Source organism: Phocoena phocoena, chromosome 21 (genome assembly GCF_963924675.1).
Source record: "Phocoena phocoena chromosome 21, mPhoPho1.1, whole genome shotgun sequence".
NCBI classification, from domain to species: domain Eukaryota; kingdom Metazoa; phylum Chordata; class Mammalia; order Artiodactyla; family Phocoenidae; genus Phocoena; species Phocoena phocoena.
The window spans coordinates 12397767-12416488 of record NC_089239.1 but is presented as its reverse complement, the minus strand read 5'-3'; the positions used below and the strand labels follow the sequence as shown (position 1 = coordinate 12416488).

General features: G+C 35.0%; 1 protein-coding gene across 1 annotated transcript in view; it reads left to right on the top strand.

Annotated features, from left to right (window-relative positions):
- The window catches only part of WRN (WRN RecQ like helicase), a 96069-nt gene that overhangs the window by 50550 nt on the left and 26797 nt on the right, over positions 1 to 18722 (top strand). The window contains 5 exon segments of the mRNA XM_065899947.1: positions 560 to 734; positions 4499 to 4680; positions 8474 to 8575; positions 8858 to 8950; positions 13813 to 13954. Coding sequence (XP_065756019.1) covers positions 560 to 734; positions 4499 to 4680; positions 8474 to 8575; positions 8858 to 8950; positions 13813 to 13954 — 694 coding nt within the window.

Here is an 18722-nt window from a genome sequence, read left to right as displayed (position 1 = left end):
CTTCCTTGAACTATAAAAATGATCTTTTACTATTGCATGAAAGTTCTTGCTTTTTTAGTAAACAGATTTAGAAATTCAATTTTACGATCATAAGAGGGCATAAGAATAATATAAATTTTATTCCTTCTCCTATGTAAACATTACATTTCTTATATAAATGAAGACTAATTGTTAATCTAGTGCTTTACAATTCCAAAGGACGGTAATTGCGTTTCCATTGGTTTACAGGTTTTTAGCAAGACTTCTGCTTCAATAAATAAACTTGTCTCTGGTTTTAATTTGAACAAAAAAGTGAAGTCAGAGGTGTTTGGGTTTAATATAATTTATTTCCACGTTTGAGTGTCTAAAATGTTTCAGGTATTTGTTAAATATGTCATTGTTTTTTATATGCTTTCTCCTTTTAGTTTTTTACTAAAAGGAAAATTAAAGTTTAAAAACTAAATTAAAATGAAATTATATTAAAATTTTAAAAAGAAAGGGAAAATTAAATTAGGTAGAACTCAAACTGGTCTGAAGCCTATATGCCTATGTTTGTCCTTTTGCTCTTCTTTTTCTTTAGTTCTGCTTGGGAATTTGAAGGTCCAGCTATCATCTACTGTCCTTCTAGAAGAATGACAGAACGAGTTACAGCTGAACTTAAGAAACTGAAGTTAGCCTGTGGAACATACCATGCAGGACTGAGTATTAACTTAAGGAGACAAGTTCATCATAGGTTCATGAGAGATGAAATTCAGGTATGAAGATTGATCATCATTACTGTCTGTTCCCCATAGTGGAAACAGATATTTCTCTAATATTTATTTACAAGATCTTTATTGAATACCTTCTTCTTCTCCTTTTCTTTCCAGGAGGGACAATCAACTTTTTTTTTTTTAATTTTTTTTTTTAGTTAAAAATTTTTTTAATTTAAATTTTATTTTATATTAGAGTATAGTTGATTTACAGTGTTGTTAATTTCATACTATATATAAAATAGATAACTAATAAGAACCTACTGTGTAGCACAGGGAACTCTATTCAATACTCTGTAATGACCTATATGGGAATAGAATCTTAAAAAGAGTGGATATACATATATGTATAACTGACTCACTTTGCTGTACAGCAGAAACTAACACAAAATTGTAAATCAACTATACTCCAATAAAAAATTAATTTAAAAATTTCTTTAAAGTTGGAATTGAATTTCATAATTTAAGTCTAATCGTGAAAAATATTCATTTTTCGTTTAAAAAATCGAAAAACAAAATGGTATATAAAAACATTTCAGGTGTATAGCCAAGTGATTTATTCATACATATACATTTGAATACCTTCTTTCTGATGAGCATAAAGCAGTCACTCTGATAGAATCAGTATATAATGTGGGAGATAGTTATGTAAGAAAACTATTGCAGACAGGATAGTATAAATGGCAGCCTGTACATAGAATAGTGTTTAGGTGCACAGAGGAGGGAATGCTGGCTGTTAAGTTAGGTCGTGTAATGGGGTTGGTTCACCCAGGAAGAAGCAATCTGAATAGAATCTGAACAAGTGAATAACAGTTTGTCAAGTATGCAAGACCAGGAGGTGATGAGGGAAAAGGAATAGGTTATAGAATTCCAGGAAGAAGGACTGGCATGTGCAAAGGCACTGTGATATGAGAGAGCGTACTGGGTTTAGGAAATGGTGAGTAGTTTGCAATGGTTGGAGAAGGGAGTATGGAGTAGGAAGGGCACAAAGTATAGGTAAGAAGGCAGGGAGGAATGGTGGAGACTCGTAGGAAAAGAGTTGAATGGGTTGTTTGGCCAGGTTGTAGAGGGTCTTAAAACTTGCAAAGAGGCAAGCTGGGATTGGTGTGAAGTTTCTCTAGTTTTTCCAGACTATTTTAGCCGTAGAATTCTTTATTTAAATGAAATTTTATCTAATAGGTAAAACAGATTAAAGTAGAATCATTCTTGTTGAAGTTGATGTGATGGATGAAGGGGTCCAAGAGCTTCCCTATCTCCAAGTCAGTCCCTGGGGGTATTTTAGAATCCTCAAAGTTCTGCAGAACAGAATTTGGAAACCACTGTGACAGACTACTCTATATTTTTGAGCAAGATAATAGTATTATAGAAACATTAGACTGGGAGCACCAAGTAGGATTGATCTGAAGGAGAAAAACTGAAGAAAGGAAGGGTATTGATGAAGTTATTGTGAAGTGTTACAGCTGAGATTCATAAAATGACTGGAATCCTGTTTCGGTGGGTGTCATACAGATTATTTGGGAAGATTTAAATTCAAGCCATGTGAACAGGTTTAAATCAACACCATCAACATCATTTCCACACCCCGTCGCTATAAGCCTGGACTAATCATCTCAAATTGAGAAGAACTTAACTTCTGCTTTGCATTTTCTGTCAAATAGGTCATCAGTTTCCTCTGTATCTAGATCTCTGTCTATGCAGTTCACTGTGCATTGTCATGATGCAATGCATACCTGCCTGAAGGCATCTGTTCTCTTTCTTCCTGTCTTTCCAAAGTTAGGAACAGCTATCACAGCTGCCTGGAGTAGAGATTTTATCCAAATTCTTAAATGCTTACATGTTTATTCTATTATCTCTGGAGCTTGAAAAGTATCAGATAAAATTTATTAGCTGCTGCTTATTGAATCTTAACAATCGAGAGCCAATAATTGACCAGTTGTTTCTTCTATCTTGGTGTATTACTAATTATTCATTTAGATAGAAACATCTCCCAAAGATATGAGGGAGACAAGATTTTTTTTCTTTCCTATTATTCATAACCAAATCTAACCACATTTGGATGTAGATTTGCATTTTGAGTTTGTGACCATTCATTCTTTTAATCCTGACTTTTAGTTTTATGTCCTTTTGTATTTTATTTGCCTTTTCAAGATGGCCTGAATTCCTTTCCTGTCTGGAATGAGGTTATGAATGAATTATTGGATAAAATATCTTCATTTACACCTGAGCGTCTATAAGGATATTTTGAAAATCATGTCTGCAGAATAGGTTGATCTCATCTAAAAGCAGTATCATATGATGAAAATTAGATCTTAAAAGTTCTCATCATACAAACACACAGATACATACACACACAGTAGTCATGTGACATGATGGAGGTGTTAAGTAACCTTACTGAGGTAATCAATCATGTCGCAGTATATACGTACATCAAATCATCATGTTATATATTTTAAACTTACATAATGTTATATTTCAGTTATATCTCAGTAAAGCTGGAAAAAATTGAATAAGAAATAACATTTAAAAAAGAAATGTTGGAATTATATTGCTTATTTACTCTTAAATACAGCAAAACTGTCTAGTTTTATTCACTCAGAGCTTTTTCTTAATATTATTTCCATCCCTAGATTTATTTTTCTTTCATCTTTCTCATACTTCCCTTTATTTGTCCTCCCTCCCTCCCTTCCTCTTTTTTCTACTCTTGGTGCATCTTAACACATTTTTAAAAATGGCACTTTAATATTTATCAGTTATACACACACATAGTTTAAAAAACCAAATCGTTCTCCAGTGCTTACGATGAAAAGCGTCAGCCCCTCATTCTTTCCCTGCTTCTTTTTCCTACTCCCTTTTCGCTTAGTCTTTTGCTGTTTGCTGCTGTATCTTACAATAATTTGCTTATACTGCTGCTACTTAGTTTATTTATTTATTTGCTTATGAGATTTAGGCATTATCTCTTGTTTCCCTGCTATGAAAGATGAAGGTGTAGCTCTTTCACATCCCTTCCTGCCCTTCTCACCCCATCCAGAAGTTTCTACCCCCTTCACTTCCAATATTAATACCATAATTTTGGTTAGATCAGTATATATATTCAAATATTCTATATTTATGTATTCTCTATAAATGCTTTTTATCTGTAAGACATGTAGTATATTTACAGTTACTTGTACATATTTTGTATTCTTATTATTAATACTCTAAAAAAAATTTGTGTAGTTTTTTTTGGTGCTTACCACTAATTTTTCCCTAAGATTTCCCCTAGTCATGTAAATCTGATCTTGGTATACTCATTCATATTAGATATTCTACCAATTTTATCCTTCTAAATATGCAGAGATAAATTCATGATTCATTCTGCCATCTTTAATGCAAAGCTTCCTTCTACCTTAGAATAATGCTAGAAAACATTAAGATACTATGCAGTCTTGAAACTTCATAATATTATCCCAAAGGCTCATTTAATGTAATAAATAGTTTAAGAGCCTCTTTTCTGTCTTGTACTCAAGTGCATTTAGAGAAACCACTTTATTTGCTTCTTTTAATAGAGAGGGAACAAATCCTATTTTATGGTCACCATTCCTTAATCTGTAAATTGGGCAGATAATCTTTTAATCTATAAGCAATTGGTTGAAATTATATTAAATTCAGTTTCATGCCATGACTTTAGTTAATTAGTTAATGAACTAATTATTCTTACCAAAAGGTAAACATGTAAGGTTTTAGTTCTGCTAACTGATTGTCAAACTATGTTGTTATTTTATTCTCAGTGTGTAATAGCTACCATAGCTTTTGGAATGGGCATTAATAAAGCTGACATTCGCCAAGTCATTCATTACGGTGCTCCTAAGGAAATGGAATCGTATTACCAGGAGATTGGTAGAGCTGGCCGTGATGGACTTCAAAGTTCTTGTCATGTACTTTGGGCTCCAGGAGACATTAACACAAATAGGTAAAAACATTTATTGCTTTCACCCTTGCAGATTTCTTTCTTTCCACATAAGCTTCGAAAGTATTTGAGACAACATTCAAAATTTAAAGTAATATGTATAAGTGCCTTTAAAACCAAAAGAAAACAGAAGACGTCTAAGAAGAACTTTATGGTGTGTTGCTACCCAGAGGAGATGACCTAAATTTCTTCTATACCTCATTTAGTGTGAAGAGTTAACTAAAACAGCACTCTACTGGGAATGTAACGTAGATCTTATGGAACACTTTTTTTTCTTTTTTTCGCGGTACGCAGGCCTCTCACTGTTGTGGCCTCTCCCGTTGCGGAGCACAGGCTCCAGACGCACAGGCTCAGCGGCCATGGCTCACGGGCCCAGCCACTCCGCGGCATGTGGGATCTTCCCGGACCGGGGCACGAACCCGTGTCCCCTGCATCAGCAGGCGGACTCTCAACCACTGCACCACCAGGGAAGCCCTATGGAACACTTTTTAATATTGTTCATCGACGAGCTGTTTTTCTCCTCAGGTTCTCTCAAGTTTTGATATGTCTTCAGCCATAGTTACTTTAGATACCATTTATTTTGTGTTTATTTTTTTCTTCTCATGCTGCCATGGTGCTTATTCTAAATGACTTCTACCAATCCCAGTTTGTCTCTAATTACCACTTTTGTTTCCTTTGTTAGTTCTAGGAGAGCATGCCAGCTCTCCTTGGCAGTGTGTGAATGATCATGTTGCCCTGTACTGACTGACTGCCATGGAGAAAAATATTGTACTTAGTGTCTAGATACAGGAAAACCATTCCACTTAAGTACTAAACAGGTATCTTGTTGGCACTTATGTTCTGTGAGATTGATATTGAAAGGAAAACTTCATCTTGCAAAGTTTTAGGGGCAGGTTTACCAACTTCTTTCTTCATCCATAAGAAAAAAAAATTGAAGAAAAAAAAACCTATACGTGGTAACTGAAGGGCCTGCCGAGATGAGGTGTTTTCAAAATGCACCTCCATATAGCTACATAAGTTGAGCTCTTGGATGGACCTATTAGCCCATCTTATTAAAATGATGAGAGTGGCTATCTAATACAGTTTTTGTTTTTATTTATTACTCAACAATTGTTTTTGGAGTACTCACTATGTTCCAAGCATTATGCTTTGTGCCGGGGATCCAATGGTAAATAAAAGCAGATATAGTACCTGTTTTTATAGAGTTTACTGTATAATGGGAGTAGCAGGTCTTAGTCACAGAATCATACAACCGTGGATACATAGTGTTCATTTTACTGCTCTTTTGTGTTTGAAAATTTGAATAACCAAACGATTTTTTGAAAAGGATCATGGAAATTTGTATAAAATTAAAACTGTGTTAAGTGCTATGAAGGAAATTGCATCGAGTAGTGAGTATATTATGGGTGTGTGTTTACCAAGTTATAAAGGTCAGATAAGGCTTCCTTGAGGAAGTAATGGTTTAACTTGAGATACGAAAGAAGAATAGGGATTAATTAGGTAAGAATGTTTGCTATAAATTTTAAGCTTCTTTTAAGAGTAGTCACTAACTTTTGTTTCTTAACATACAGTCAATACACCATCTTCTTAAGCAGAACAATTATTATTTTCCTTTTGACACTGGTGTCTATGTGAAGCTTTTTATAAACTAATTTAAAATAATTGGGATAGAACACAGCTCTGCATGCTACGATTAAATTTGGGATTGCATCAAACATAAGTTGATTCCTACCAGTTCTGATTTTATTTGTGCATTGTGTTAAAGATGCTGAAGACTTAACAGCCCAAGTTTTATATTGTGGCTTGGCAGGTTCATCAATCGATATAGTTCCTGTGTATCTGAGTCTCAAAAGATATTTTAAATGGTTATCTCATTAAGATTTAACAGGGAGTAACAGTGATTAGTAATCAAATAGCGGTGCCAGGAAATCCACTCTTGAATCTTTAGTACAGACAGGTTGTTCTTTGCATCCATATTAAAGGAAATAAAACTATAGGGTTAATCAGCGTTAAAAAAAATTTCAGCAAGGATCGAGGCCCAGATCTCTGCCATCCTTGTGACAAACCTCTTCTATTAGAAAAAACAAAGTTTTAGAATAAATGGAATAGCTGGTTTTCAAATGAAAAGATCACTGTAATTCACAAAATTTTTAGTATGTCTTATGCTAGAATCCTGTGACTGAGAGAAGAAACTTGTCCAATCATCAGCCTAAATATGCAATTTTATATTTTTTATTGGCAAAGTCTCAGTGTCTGCACCTGCCATTATTTAAAAGAGTCAAACCCAATAGTTACTGTAATCTTTGCTTAAAGGGAATAATTTGCAAATTAATCTCAGTTTAACAAATCTTCCACTGGCTCCACCTGATTTCTATTTATGATATTGTTTCTAGAATATTTCTTCTTTTTCAACTTGTTTTTATTCTGAGGAATATTATACTGTAACGATTTTGATGGTCCTAAAAGAAGGATAAATATTCATTTGATTTGTTGTTAGAGACTTGTTACTTTCTTTTCTTCAATTTGTTACTGAAACTGATGAGAGTTAAATGTCGATCATGGGAACCAAACATAAGGGAAGATCTAGCTCTCAGAGTGTGGGCATTGTTTCCTTTGTTCTTTCTATCTGAGGAGAAAGAGGTGAGCTAAACAAACAAAACAGAGCAAAAAAGGGAACTAATATTTAGCCCATGAGCTAGGAATAATGAGGTTAGATGGTTGACCTAGGAACTAGAGTCAATCGTTGGAAGAGACTTTTTAGGGAAATTACATGGAAAGGCATGGTGGTTGGTGGTGTCAAATGATAAGAATGTTTTTGAATAAGAGATCATTTGTGTGTCCAGACTTTCCAGAACTCACTTAACTAGATTCCCTGTTGGTGTCATCCTTGAGAATTGTACAGAGGTGTTTTTATCAGTTAGAAGGCTGTATAGTCAAAACATGAGTGATGAGGATCAGTATTATCATTTAGATCTTGTGGATAAATTATTTTCTTTTGAAATATTTGAAACCTATTCAACTCAGATTTTTCTTTATTCTCGGAAAGATATGCAAAGACTATTTGGAAGATTATCATCATCTGATGTATGATAGTCATGGAATTTCTTCACAGGAGAGTAGAATTAACAGAGTCAGGATGAGGAATAGCAGCATTAACTTAAAAAAAAACTATGTCTTTAATGTTATTTTAAAAGTATATAAATTCAGTATTACGGGGAAAAAATGGTTAGAATTGTTTGAGGAAGGAACTTAATTCTGATATTTTATTGGTGTCCTATAATACCCCATAATACAAAGAGGTAGTTTTTAGAGGGCTGAGAAGTTCTCTGAAGAGCTAAAGTGATGAAGGTTCATATTTAGATCATGAGTCTTTTTCAGTATTCCTTATATAGATTAGATACCTTTAGTTTCTCATATAAAATAACTTAAAGAATAACCTTTTACTGGGAAAAGGTAAAAATTCACGTATAGTAGAAAGATTGCCAAAAAAGCAAGTAGCATATAAGTCAAAATGAAGAACTGTAGGGTTTTAACAGTTTTTCATAGGCAGCTAAAAAATTGATGCTTGGACATGGGTAGAATTCTTTCAAAAGTAATTTTCATAAAAATCAGAAAAATGCTTGCCTCTTATGGGGGCATTGACAGGGAAGGGACACAATAACTTGCTGAGGTGATAGAAATGTTCTTTATCTTGTCAGCACTGTGGATGTTACAGACTATGAAAAATAAACAGGAATAAATAAATGAAATAAAACGAATACAATTTTAATAGTACTGTGGTATTTTTAATTGACAGGCGCCTCCTTAGTGAAATATGCAATGAAAAGTTTCGATTATACAAATTAAAGATGATGGCAAAGATGGAAAAATATCTTTATTCCAGAAGGTGTAGGCGACAGTAAGTATTATTTACTTTATATCAGTTAATAACAAGGATTTATAGATAATACTCTTAAGGAAAAAGTTTTGCAAAGTAATTAGAAGTATTTAAAAGATATTTGATGGTGTTAACATATGTGCTGAATTTTTAAGGCAACTTGCTTTGTGCCTCAGTAAACTGAAGCCAAATAATGAGGTCTCAGCTGAATCAGTTAACATTGATTTCACCTCATTATTTTCAACAATGAATTTAACATATGTTTTTGTTCTTTTATTTAATTTAAAATTTTCTCTTGGGTAGACTCATCTTGTCTCATTTTGAAGACAAACAGCTACGAAAGGCCTCCGTGGGAATTATGGGAACTGAAAATTGCTGTGATAATTGCAGGTCCAGGTAACGTTTTCTTCTTCTAGATGGACATTCTAAAAGTCTTTGTTTCTCTTCCTTTGCAAATAATTTTTAATTGAATTTTTGTTGAGTGATATGTATTGCAGTTTTTTAAAAACAAAATAATGAATTTATTTATTAAAAAAGAGGACAAAGCAAACAGTATTACAATCTTTTACTTTTATAAATAGATAAACCAATTAATGATAGACCTAAATCTAAACATATCAATAGTTATATTAAATGTAAATGATCTAAAAATACCATTTAGGGCTTCCCTGGTGGCACAGTGGTTGAGGACCCTGCCGATGCAGGGGACACGGGTTCGTGCCCCGGTCCGGGAAGATCCCACATGCCGCAGAGCAGCTGGGCCAGTGAGCCATGGCCGCTGAGCCTGTGCATCCAGAGCCTGTGCTCTGCAATGGGAGAGGCCACAACAGTGAGAGGCCCGCGTACCGCAAAAAAAAAAAAAAAAAAAAAAAAAAATACCATTTAAAGGCAAAAATTGTTAGAATTGGTTTAAAAATATGACCCAACCAAATGCTGTCCACAAGAAATCCACTATAAGTATAATTATATAGGTAGATTAAAAATAAAAAGATAAAAACTGTATACCATGAAAACATTAATCAAAAGAAAGCTGGAGTTGTTACTTTTAATGTCAGATAATGGAGACTTTGGAGGAAGAATATTAGCAGGGATAAAGAAGGGCATTACATGATGATAAAAGAGTCAGTTTACCAATGTATCAGTCAGGGTTCTCCAGAGCAATACATGCACATATGTGTACACACACACACACACACACACACACACACACACACACACACACAGATAATGAGAGAGGGAGAGAGAGGTTAATTTTAAGGTATTGGCTCATGCAGTTATAGGGGTTGGCAAGCCTGAAATCTGTAGGCAGCCTAGCAGGCTGGAAAGTTGGGCAGGGTTTCTACATTACAGTTTTGAGTCACAATTCCTTGTTCTCCAGCCAACCTCAGTCTTTGCTCTTTAAGGCCTTCATCTGATTGGATGAGACCTACTCACATTATCAAGGGTCAGCTCCTTTACCTAAAGTCAACTGATTATAAATGTTAATCCCATCTACAAAATACCTTTATAGCAACATCTAGGTTAATGTTTGACCAAATGACTGGGTACCATAGCCTAGCCAAGCTGACACACAAAGATAACCATTATATCCAAGAACACCTAATCCTAAATGTGTATATACTTTAAAAAGAACTGACCGAATTGAAAGGAGAAATAGAGAAATCCGTAAGTAGAGTTGGTGACTTCAGCATCTCTCAGTAATTAATAGAGCTGGTAGACAGAAAATCAGTAAGAAAATAGAAGAAATGGAACAGGACTGTCAGCAGACTAATTGACTTTTATAGAACATTCCACCTAACAACAGCAGATACACGTTCTTTTCAGGTGCAGATGGAATGTTCATGAAAATAGACTGTATTCTGGATCATAAAACAAACCTTAACACATTTAAAAGATTTGTATTTATACAGAATACATTTTCTAACTAAAATGGAATGAAACTAGAAATCAACAGCAGAAAGATAACAGGAAAGTCTCCAAACACTTGGAAATTAAGTAACACACTACTAAATAATCCATTAGTCAAAGAGGAAGTCTCAAGGTAAATCAGAAAATATTTTGAACTGAGTGAAATGAAAATACAAAATGTATGGGGTACAGCTAAAATGATACTGACAGGGAAGATTAGAGCATTAAATACTTACAGTAGAAGAAGGGTTTCAAATTAGTAATTAAGCTTCCACCTTAAACTAGCAAATAGGGGTAAAGAAAACTAAAAGGAAGCAGAAGGAAGGAAAGAATAAAGATAAGAGCATAAATCAATAGAAAACAAAAACAATTAGAGAAAACCAATGAACTCAAAAGCTCATTCTTTGAAAAGGTCAATAAAACTGATAGAAAGTTCTAAAAAGAAAAAAAAAAAAGACGACGAGGAGACACAGATTACCAATATCAGGACTGAGAGAGGGAATTTCACTCTAGCCACAACAGACATTAAAAGGATAATGAGGAAATACTATGAATAACTCAGTGCACATACATTCAGTAATTTAGGTGAAATGGACCAATTCCTTGAAAACCTCAGACTAATAAAACTCACTCACACACACACACAAAAAAAACAACAAAGAAAACCCCTCACTCACAATGAAGTACATAACCTGAATAATCCTACCACTGTTGAAATTGGATCCTTGTTAAAAACTTCCGAAAATAAAATTCCCTAGCCCAAGTGATTTCAGTGGCAAATTCTGCCCCCCCAAAAGAAGAAATAATGCCAGTTCTACTATTTATGTGATATTCTCTCAAACATAAAACTGCACTGTAGAGATGAAGAAAAGATTAGTGGTTGCCAGAGATTAGAGGGATGGGGTCAAGGTTATGATTACAAAGGAACAGCACAAGGGAGTATTTTGCAGTGATGGATTTGTTGCATGTTCTGATTGTGGTGATGGTTAGGAGAGTCTATGAATGTGTTTAAATTTGTAGACCTTAACACACACACACAGACATACAATCAACTTAACTGTATATTAATTGAAAAATAAAATACAAATGGTGTATGTAGTTTAGCTAACCATATACTAGGTGTGGTAGCTGTATACTGTTAGACAGAAGGAGTTTTATTAGGGATGGAGATGGTCTCTATGCAGTGATAAATGGTTCCTCCACCAAGAGGACAGAATTGTTCTATGCACCTTTAAAAAAAAAACCTACAACTATGTAAAGCACAGACTGACAGAAAAGCTGGAAGAAATCAACAATTCCACCATCAAAGTAGGAGAGGTTGATTATAATTTTTAGTTATTGGTAGGTTAAGCAATGAAAAAATTAGGAAGCGGTAGAAAATCTGGTCAATATGGTAACAAGTCTGATTTATTGGACATGCAGTATGTAGAAGCCTTTACCAAGCAATTAGAGTAATGTGTCTCAAACATTTTTACTTCGTGACCCACCCACATAGTTAATGGCTCATTGAGTGTAGTTTCTGTTCAGAACCCTAAGGTCTCAAGGGATTAACCTTCAGCACACCTGTAATCCATTTGTAGCACACGGGCTGGGAAGCGCGGAATTAGAGACTACACTTCTCAAACATAGATGGCATATTTATAAAAATGAACTATAGGGACTTCCCTCGTGGTGCAGTGGTTAAGAATCCTCCTGCCAATGCAGGGGACACGGGTTCGAGCCCTGGTCCGGGAAGAGCAACTAAGTCCGTGTACCACAACTACTGAGCCTGTGCTCAAGAGCCCGTGAGCTACCACTACTGAGCCCGTGAGCCACGACTACTGAAGCCCGTGTGCCTAGAGCCCGTGCTGCACAACAAGAGAAGCCACCGCAATGAGAAGCCTGTGCACTGCAACGAAGAGTAGCCCCCGCTCGCCACAACTAGAGAAAGCCTGTGCACAGCAATGAAGACCCAACACAGCCAAAAATAAATAAATAAAAATTTTAAAATGTACTATATATTAAAGCAGTGGGTGGCAAACTATGGCCCATGGACCAAATCCACTCACTGCCTGTTTTTGTAAATAAAGTTTTTTTGTAATACAGCCATGCCCTTTTGTTTATATATTATCTATGGCTGTTTCTGCAGAGTTGAGCTAAGTAGTTGTGACACAGAGATTGTCTGGCCCACAAAGCCTAAGCTGTTTACTGTCTGGCCCTTAATAGGAAGAGTTTTCTGACCTCTGTACTAGACTGTAACCTGTATCAAGTTTTCAGTGTATTGCTTTCAAACACACCACATTATCTGGCCAGAATGCAACAGAATTAGAAGTAAACAAGAGAATAAAAAGGGAAATTCTCATTCATTTGGAAATTTAAAATAATGTTCTAAAGTAACTCGTCAATCAAGGAAAAAACTCAAACTGGAAATTAAAACATTTTTAGAACTTAGTGATAATTACAGTAATATACATTAAAACTTGTATGCTGCAGCATAGGTGATACTTGGTGGGAATTTGATAGCTTTAAATACTCGTATTAGAAAAGAAAATTAATGAACTAAGTATCCTATTAAAGAAGTTAAAATAGAGAATAAACCTAAACGTAGCCTTTTTTTCCCTAAAAATATATCTAGAATACTGACTATATTCTTATTGCTATTTCAAAGATATTTATTATAAAGAAAGCAACTGAATTAGGTGGTTGAACTATATTAGTTGATTTTTTCTGAGTCCTTTTGTTCTCAACATGCCATAAAGAATTCTCATTTGTATTAATGAGAATTAATACAAATGAGAATTTCATTAATTTGTGTTAATGATAATTTCTACCTGAAGGATGGCTTAGGAATTTAACTTCTAAATGGACTTACATGAAAAGCTTATAATCTTTGGTCATATTTTAAAGTATGACTTTAACAACTTCTTGCATAGGAGATGTGTTTTTTCAGTTCAGAAGTTTTGCGACAGGGGTGGGGGTGGGCAATAAACCTTTTCTTCCATCAAAACCTAACACAAAAGTCCAGTATTTATACAGTAGATCAAGTGGAGCTATTTGAGCTGTAATCCTGCGTTCTGCTTGCTTGAACCTGTTTCTTTCTATGGCCCAAGATACCTCCTGTGAAACTTGGATCCTAGGGCACTAGTGTCGAGAACCATTAATATAACATACCTGTGATGCTATATTATCGTTTATATTTCATGTTTTACATACTTTACATGCTCTCAGCTGTATTGAACTTTATTTTTAGCTTCTGAAGCAGTTGGCACATTTGAGATATTTTTTTACTGGGCTAACTGTTACACTAAATCTTTTTATTTCTAAAGGTACATGCCTTGGCTAAGCTTTCTTTACATATTGTTTTTATTTAGATTGGATCGCTGCTTTTCCATTGATGACTCAGATGATATGTCACAGGACTTTGGTCCACAAGCATTCCAGCTCTTATCTGCCGTGACCATCTTAGGCGAAAAGTTTGGAATTGGGGTTCCAATTTTATTTCTCCGAGGATCTGTAAGTATGTCTGTGAGTCACCTTCAGAGTTCTTCTTTTACTCCTATTACACTTTTCTTCAGAGGTTTGCTGTTTTACAATTATAGCTTTGGCTTTAGTTATCAGAACTCAGAGAGTCATATTAAGTTCCATTTAAGCACTGCATTCATTACCTTTGACAAAACCTGTGTGTATCATTAAGACAATGCTTCCAGGCTGTCTGTTTCAGTTTATTACATTGCAGTTAGATGAATCCCTAGACTGGTCTTTTATAGGACAATTAAGAAAAGTTTACTTTCATTGTGTCAAGGGACAGGTAGAACAAATTTGTATCTTGGTGCCCTGTGAAGTAGTAAATTTTTTGAGCAAAATTTAAATTTCAGTGATTATTTGTGAATGTCTAAGTTCAATAATAATATTTGGTAGTATATTTTTTCTTTCCTTCTATTTTATTTCTAATCAGAAGTATTTAAAATTCTAAGAAAGTTCTTTTTCTTCACCAATGAATAGTTAATTCTGCTACTTTTTTTTGAGTGATTAGTGTGCCAGCATTATGCTAACAGTTGCAGGTACACATATGAGTAGGTCATGACCCTTATAGCCAGAGAGCTTTTTCTGTAGTCCTTTTGTTTATATGATTTTATTCCTGATTTAGAAGTCTGTAAAGTTAAGTAGTATATATTGACGTTAGTTGAATAAACCAAAAATGGGAGATAGACTCCTTTGCAACTACATATATTTATTAAAAATATACTAAAAGTGGAGATTAAAATTCTCACTTTGTAGAATTTTGTTTTGTTTTGTTTTCTTTCTTTATCTATTTTACTTATTTATTTTTGGCTGTGTTGGGTCTTTGTTGCTGTGTGTGGGCTTTTCTCTAGTTGCGGTGAGCAGGGCCTACTCTTTGTTGCGGTGTGCAGGTTTCTCATTGCGGTGGTTTCTCTTGTTGCGGAGCACGGGCTCCAGGTGCCCTGGCTTCAGTAGCTGTGGCTCGCGGGCTCTAGATGCAGGCTCAGCAGTTGTGGCTCAGAGGCTTAGTTGCTCCACAGCAACTAATGTGGGATCCTCCCGGACCAGGACTTGAACCCGTGTCCCCTGCATTGGCAGGCGGATTCTTAACCACTGCGCCACCAAGGAAGCCCTGTATGTAGAATTTTTAAAATAATTTAGGTCAGCATTCATTTCTTAAATTCTCAAATACTTTGTGTAAATATTTACTTTCTGAGTTTTTGTTTTGTTTTGAAAGGGACTTATTAAGTTAGCCAGTTGTGAAATACTTTTAATGAAATGCTAAAAATATATTAACTTCAGGTACTGATGTTTTTAGATTATGGAGTTTAAAATTTTGTTCTTAAATCTCAAGTTTGGTTAGAAATTTAACGGTAGACGTGTTGCCTAAGGAACTTGGTTTAGCTGATATGAGTGCTTTTTTTTTTTAAAAAGAATTTAAGTTGCAAGGGATAGATTTAATGTAATTGAGATCTATGAAAATTTCTTGTCTCTGTCATCTTTAAAACCTGTGTATCCCAGCTGAATGTATAATTTATAAAAATTATCCTTGTTTTAATTTGGTGTAATCCAGCAGTATCCAGTATCAACAGGTAAGTGGAAGTGGGCTCCTAGTCAAACTTGAACTGGTCACAAGACGGATCAGATTTCACCTATTATTTGAAAACCAAGTCAGACTGCTTATACCAACAGTCTCTTCTGGGAGTCTGCAAATTAAGAAGTTTATTCTTTGTGAAATTTTATATTACCCTTGCTAGATAAAGGTGTAAAACTTTTTTAAAAAGCCATTTAACAAAAATTTGTAGACATTAAGTACAGTGAAAATAAGGCAAGTTTTTTTCCCCCAATTTCAGTGATCTTGGTATCTACTGGGATATCATTTTTTAAATTATAATTGTATTTCCTTTGAGAATTTAGTGAATCGTCTACCTTAACTAATTTAGGAAAAATTAATATCTTTACAGATAATTTTCATTTGTAAGATGATTAAGTATCTTAAACTTGAAGCTCTTGGAGTTCATTTAAAGAGGTAATATTTGTACGTATGAAACAAATATTTCAGTAGCACATGATTCTCCTCTCTTACATAGGATGTTTAAAAATAGTATAAAAATAGTATAAATGATTATTCAGGCCATTCAGGTGTTTGTGAATGGAGTTTAAAATTTTGTTTTTAAAGCATAAGTTTTGCTGGAAATTAAATATTGCCTAAGGAACTTTGTTTTAGGGGTCTAAATAGCTCACCACATAAAAATCTTTTTTTATTTTTTTGCAGTACGCGGGCCTCTCACTGTTGTGGCCTCTCCTGTCGCAGAGCACGGGCCTCTCACTGTTGTGGCCTCTCCCGGGATCTTCCCGGACTGGGGCACAAACCCGTGTCCCCTGCCACGGCAGGCGAACTCTCAACCACTGCGCCACCAGGGAAGCCCCACATAAAAATCTTTAAACATCTTTGTGAATTAAGTATTAAGATATGCAGTTATCTTAATTTTACAGATTAGAAAACAGACACAGTCATTAATTTGCATAATCAGGAGATTAAGTGAAACCTCTCTCCTGATCATGTTATCAAAGTGCTCCAGAATTAGAGAACACTTTTGATAAAAGATGCTTTGACTATAGGCAGCCATTGGGAAACTATTGTTAGTTTTAATTACCCTTTATAATTTTCAAACTTTCTAACAGGAGAGGGTTATCCGTTTAATTTTTCAGACAAGCTATTTCATCAGGTTGAAATATATTCCTAGAGATAATTATTGTAACTTTGTATTTTGGCTTTATTGTTCACATAGAATAACAGTCCCAGAAATGACCTTTTTAAGCCCTGAAGCGGCAGCTGTGAACTTCTTTGGCCTGTAGGAACTGGGAAAGAGGCAAAAGAAAAAAAAAATTAGTTAAAATATAGACAGAAACTATGGACTTATTTTGTACTTTAAGAACACAGGAATCTAAAACTTCTTAAGAGTTTATAACTACTTTTTTCTGCTAGTTATTAAACTTTTTTTTTTTGGCTGCGCTGCATGGTATGCGGGATCTTAGTTCCCCAACCAGGGATCAAACCCGTGCCCCCTGCAGTGGAAGCATGGACTCCTGACCACTGGACCGCCAGGGAATTCCCAAAACATCTATTTTTGTGTGAGCTACTGTACTCTGTTTTGTGGGGAATTCAAAGTGGAATTAGATGAGACATCATCTAATATGGAAGGTGTGTTACTTGAGAATAAATAAGTATATCGCAGCATAAAAAGAGATCGGGGACATATGAATAGATATAAAGTATTATTTAAGTTCTGAAGAGAGAGTGCTTGTTAATGGCTGTGAAACTAGAGAAGTCTTTGTTATGGTATCACCGGTGCTTTTCTATTCTGTGGATGATAAGAGTAGATTTGGGCATTGAGAGCCAACCCGAGGGAAGAAGGTGGAGAGGAGTGTGGCATTCCCAGCTGAAAGAACTACCACAACAAGCAATCGTCATTTTTAAAGAAGTTAATTTAGAGAAGTGGCAAGTTTGTTTTCTCTATCAGATAATGGTGCGGAAGATTTGGCTTTTATTAGAAAGTGATCCTTTGGGACTTGTGCTCTGGCCAGTCGGCTCCCTTTATTCTAACACACATCGATCTGTTCATAGGTTTCCAAATTCCCTGATGCATCCGTTTGGTACCCTGATTTTTCCAGCCTGCTTTTTAAAGGAGAAGAATGGGTTGATAACTTCCATTTTTGAGACTTTGTCCCATAGAAGTAGAGACTCTTAGAGCAAAAAGATTATTTAACTCTACCACCTTATTATACAGCGGTTAATACTAAGTCCCAGAAAGTTAAATGACCTGTGTCATGTCAGGTCATTACTTCGTGCCAGAAGCAGGATGAGCGACAGCTTTCCTAACTAACGTTCTAGGGCTGTGTCTGTTTTATTATGCTGTTCACATGCAGTTTTAAATTTGTATTTTTAGGTTGAATGATCTAGAGATACTAGAATGAAGATTTATGATTGGTAAGGGATATGTGCATGTATAATTGTGCACTCCTTGAAATCAGTGCCCAAATCCCTGTATCCGCTATGGCAGCTTCCTCATCCTTAGCAGTTTTACTTCATCAGTGGGTTAACCTGGAAAATTAAGTTAACTAGAACATATAAGTAATTAATGGAAGGTGCCTCGCTCAGAGTAAGAAATTGTTAGACATCTGTGGTTTTTGTTTTTTTTTTTAAGACATTTGTTGTTGAAAATCCTTATTCTGTTTTTTCAGAAATGTTACTTGGGTAAATTTGGATTTCTCGTTGAAAAGGGAATATGATTTCTTTAAAACAAAATGATCTGTGTCAAAGAGCAGAAATATTTCGTTTTATGTATGGTGATTGCCATGGAAACATGACAGTGTAAATTTATTCACACAGTACACAGTATTCACAATGATTATTGATCATGAGGGGAAGGGACAGTTACCCCTACCAATTAGAAGAACATCTCATTTCTTTATATCAGCAAATGTGTTCATTCACTTCAGGTTGTTTTCTGCTTACGAAAGGGAAGGCTAGAGGAATAATTTCTAGTGTCCAGATTGCTAATAAGTACTAGTTAGGCAACTTAATGTCTTTGGTGTTATTAGTTTGCAAGCAATAGATTCTCCTACTATAAAGGTAAGCCCCCAGCAGATGTAGAATGCCATTACAAATGTTCTGGGAAAACTGACTTAATACTGAGTCAGGGCTTTTGCTTTTATGTTAAGGAAGGCAGGCTAAGTTAAAGGATAAGAAGTATTATTATACTTGTATAGCAGCTGA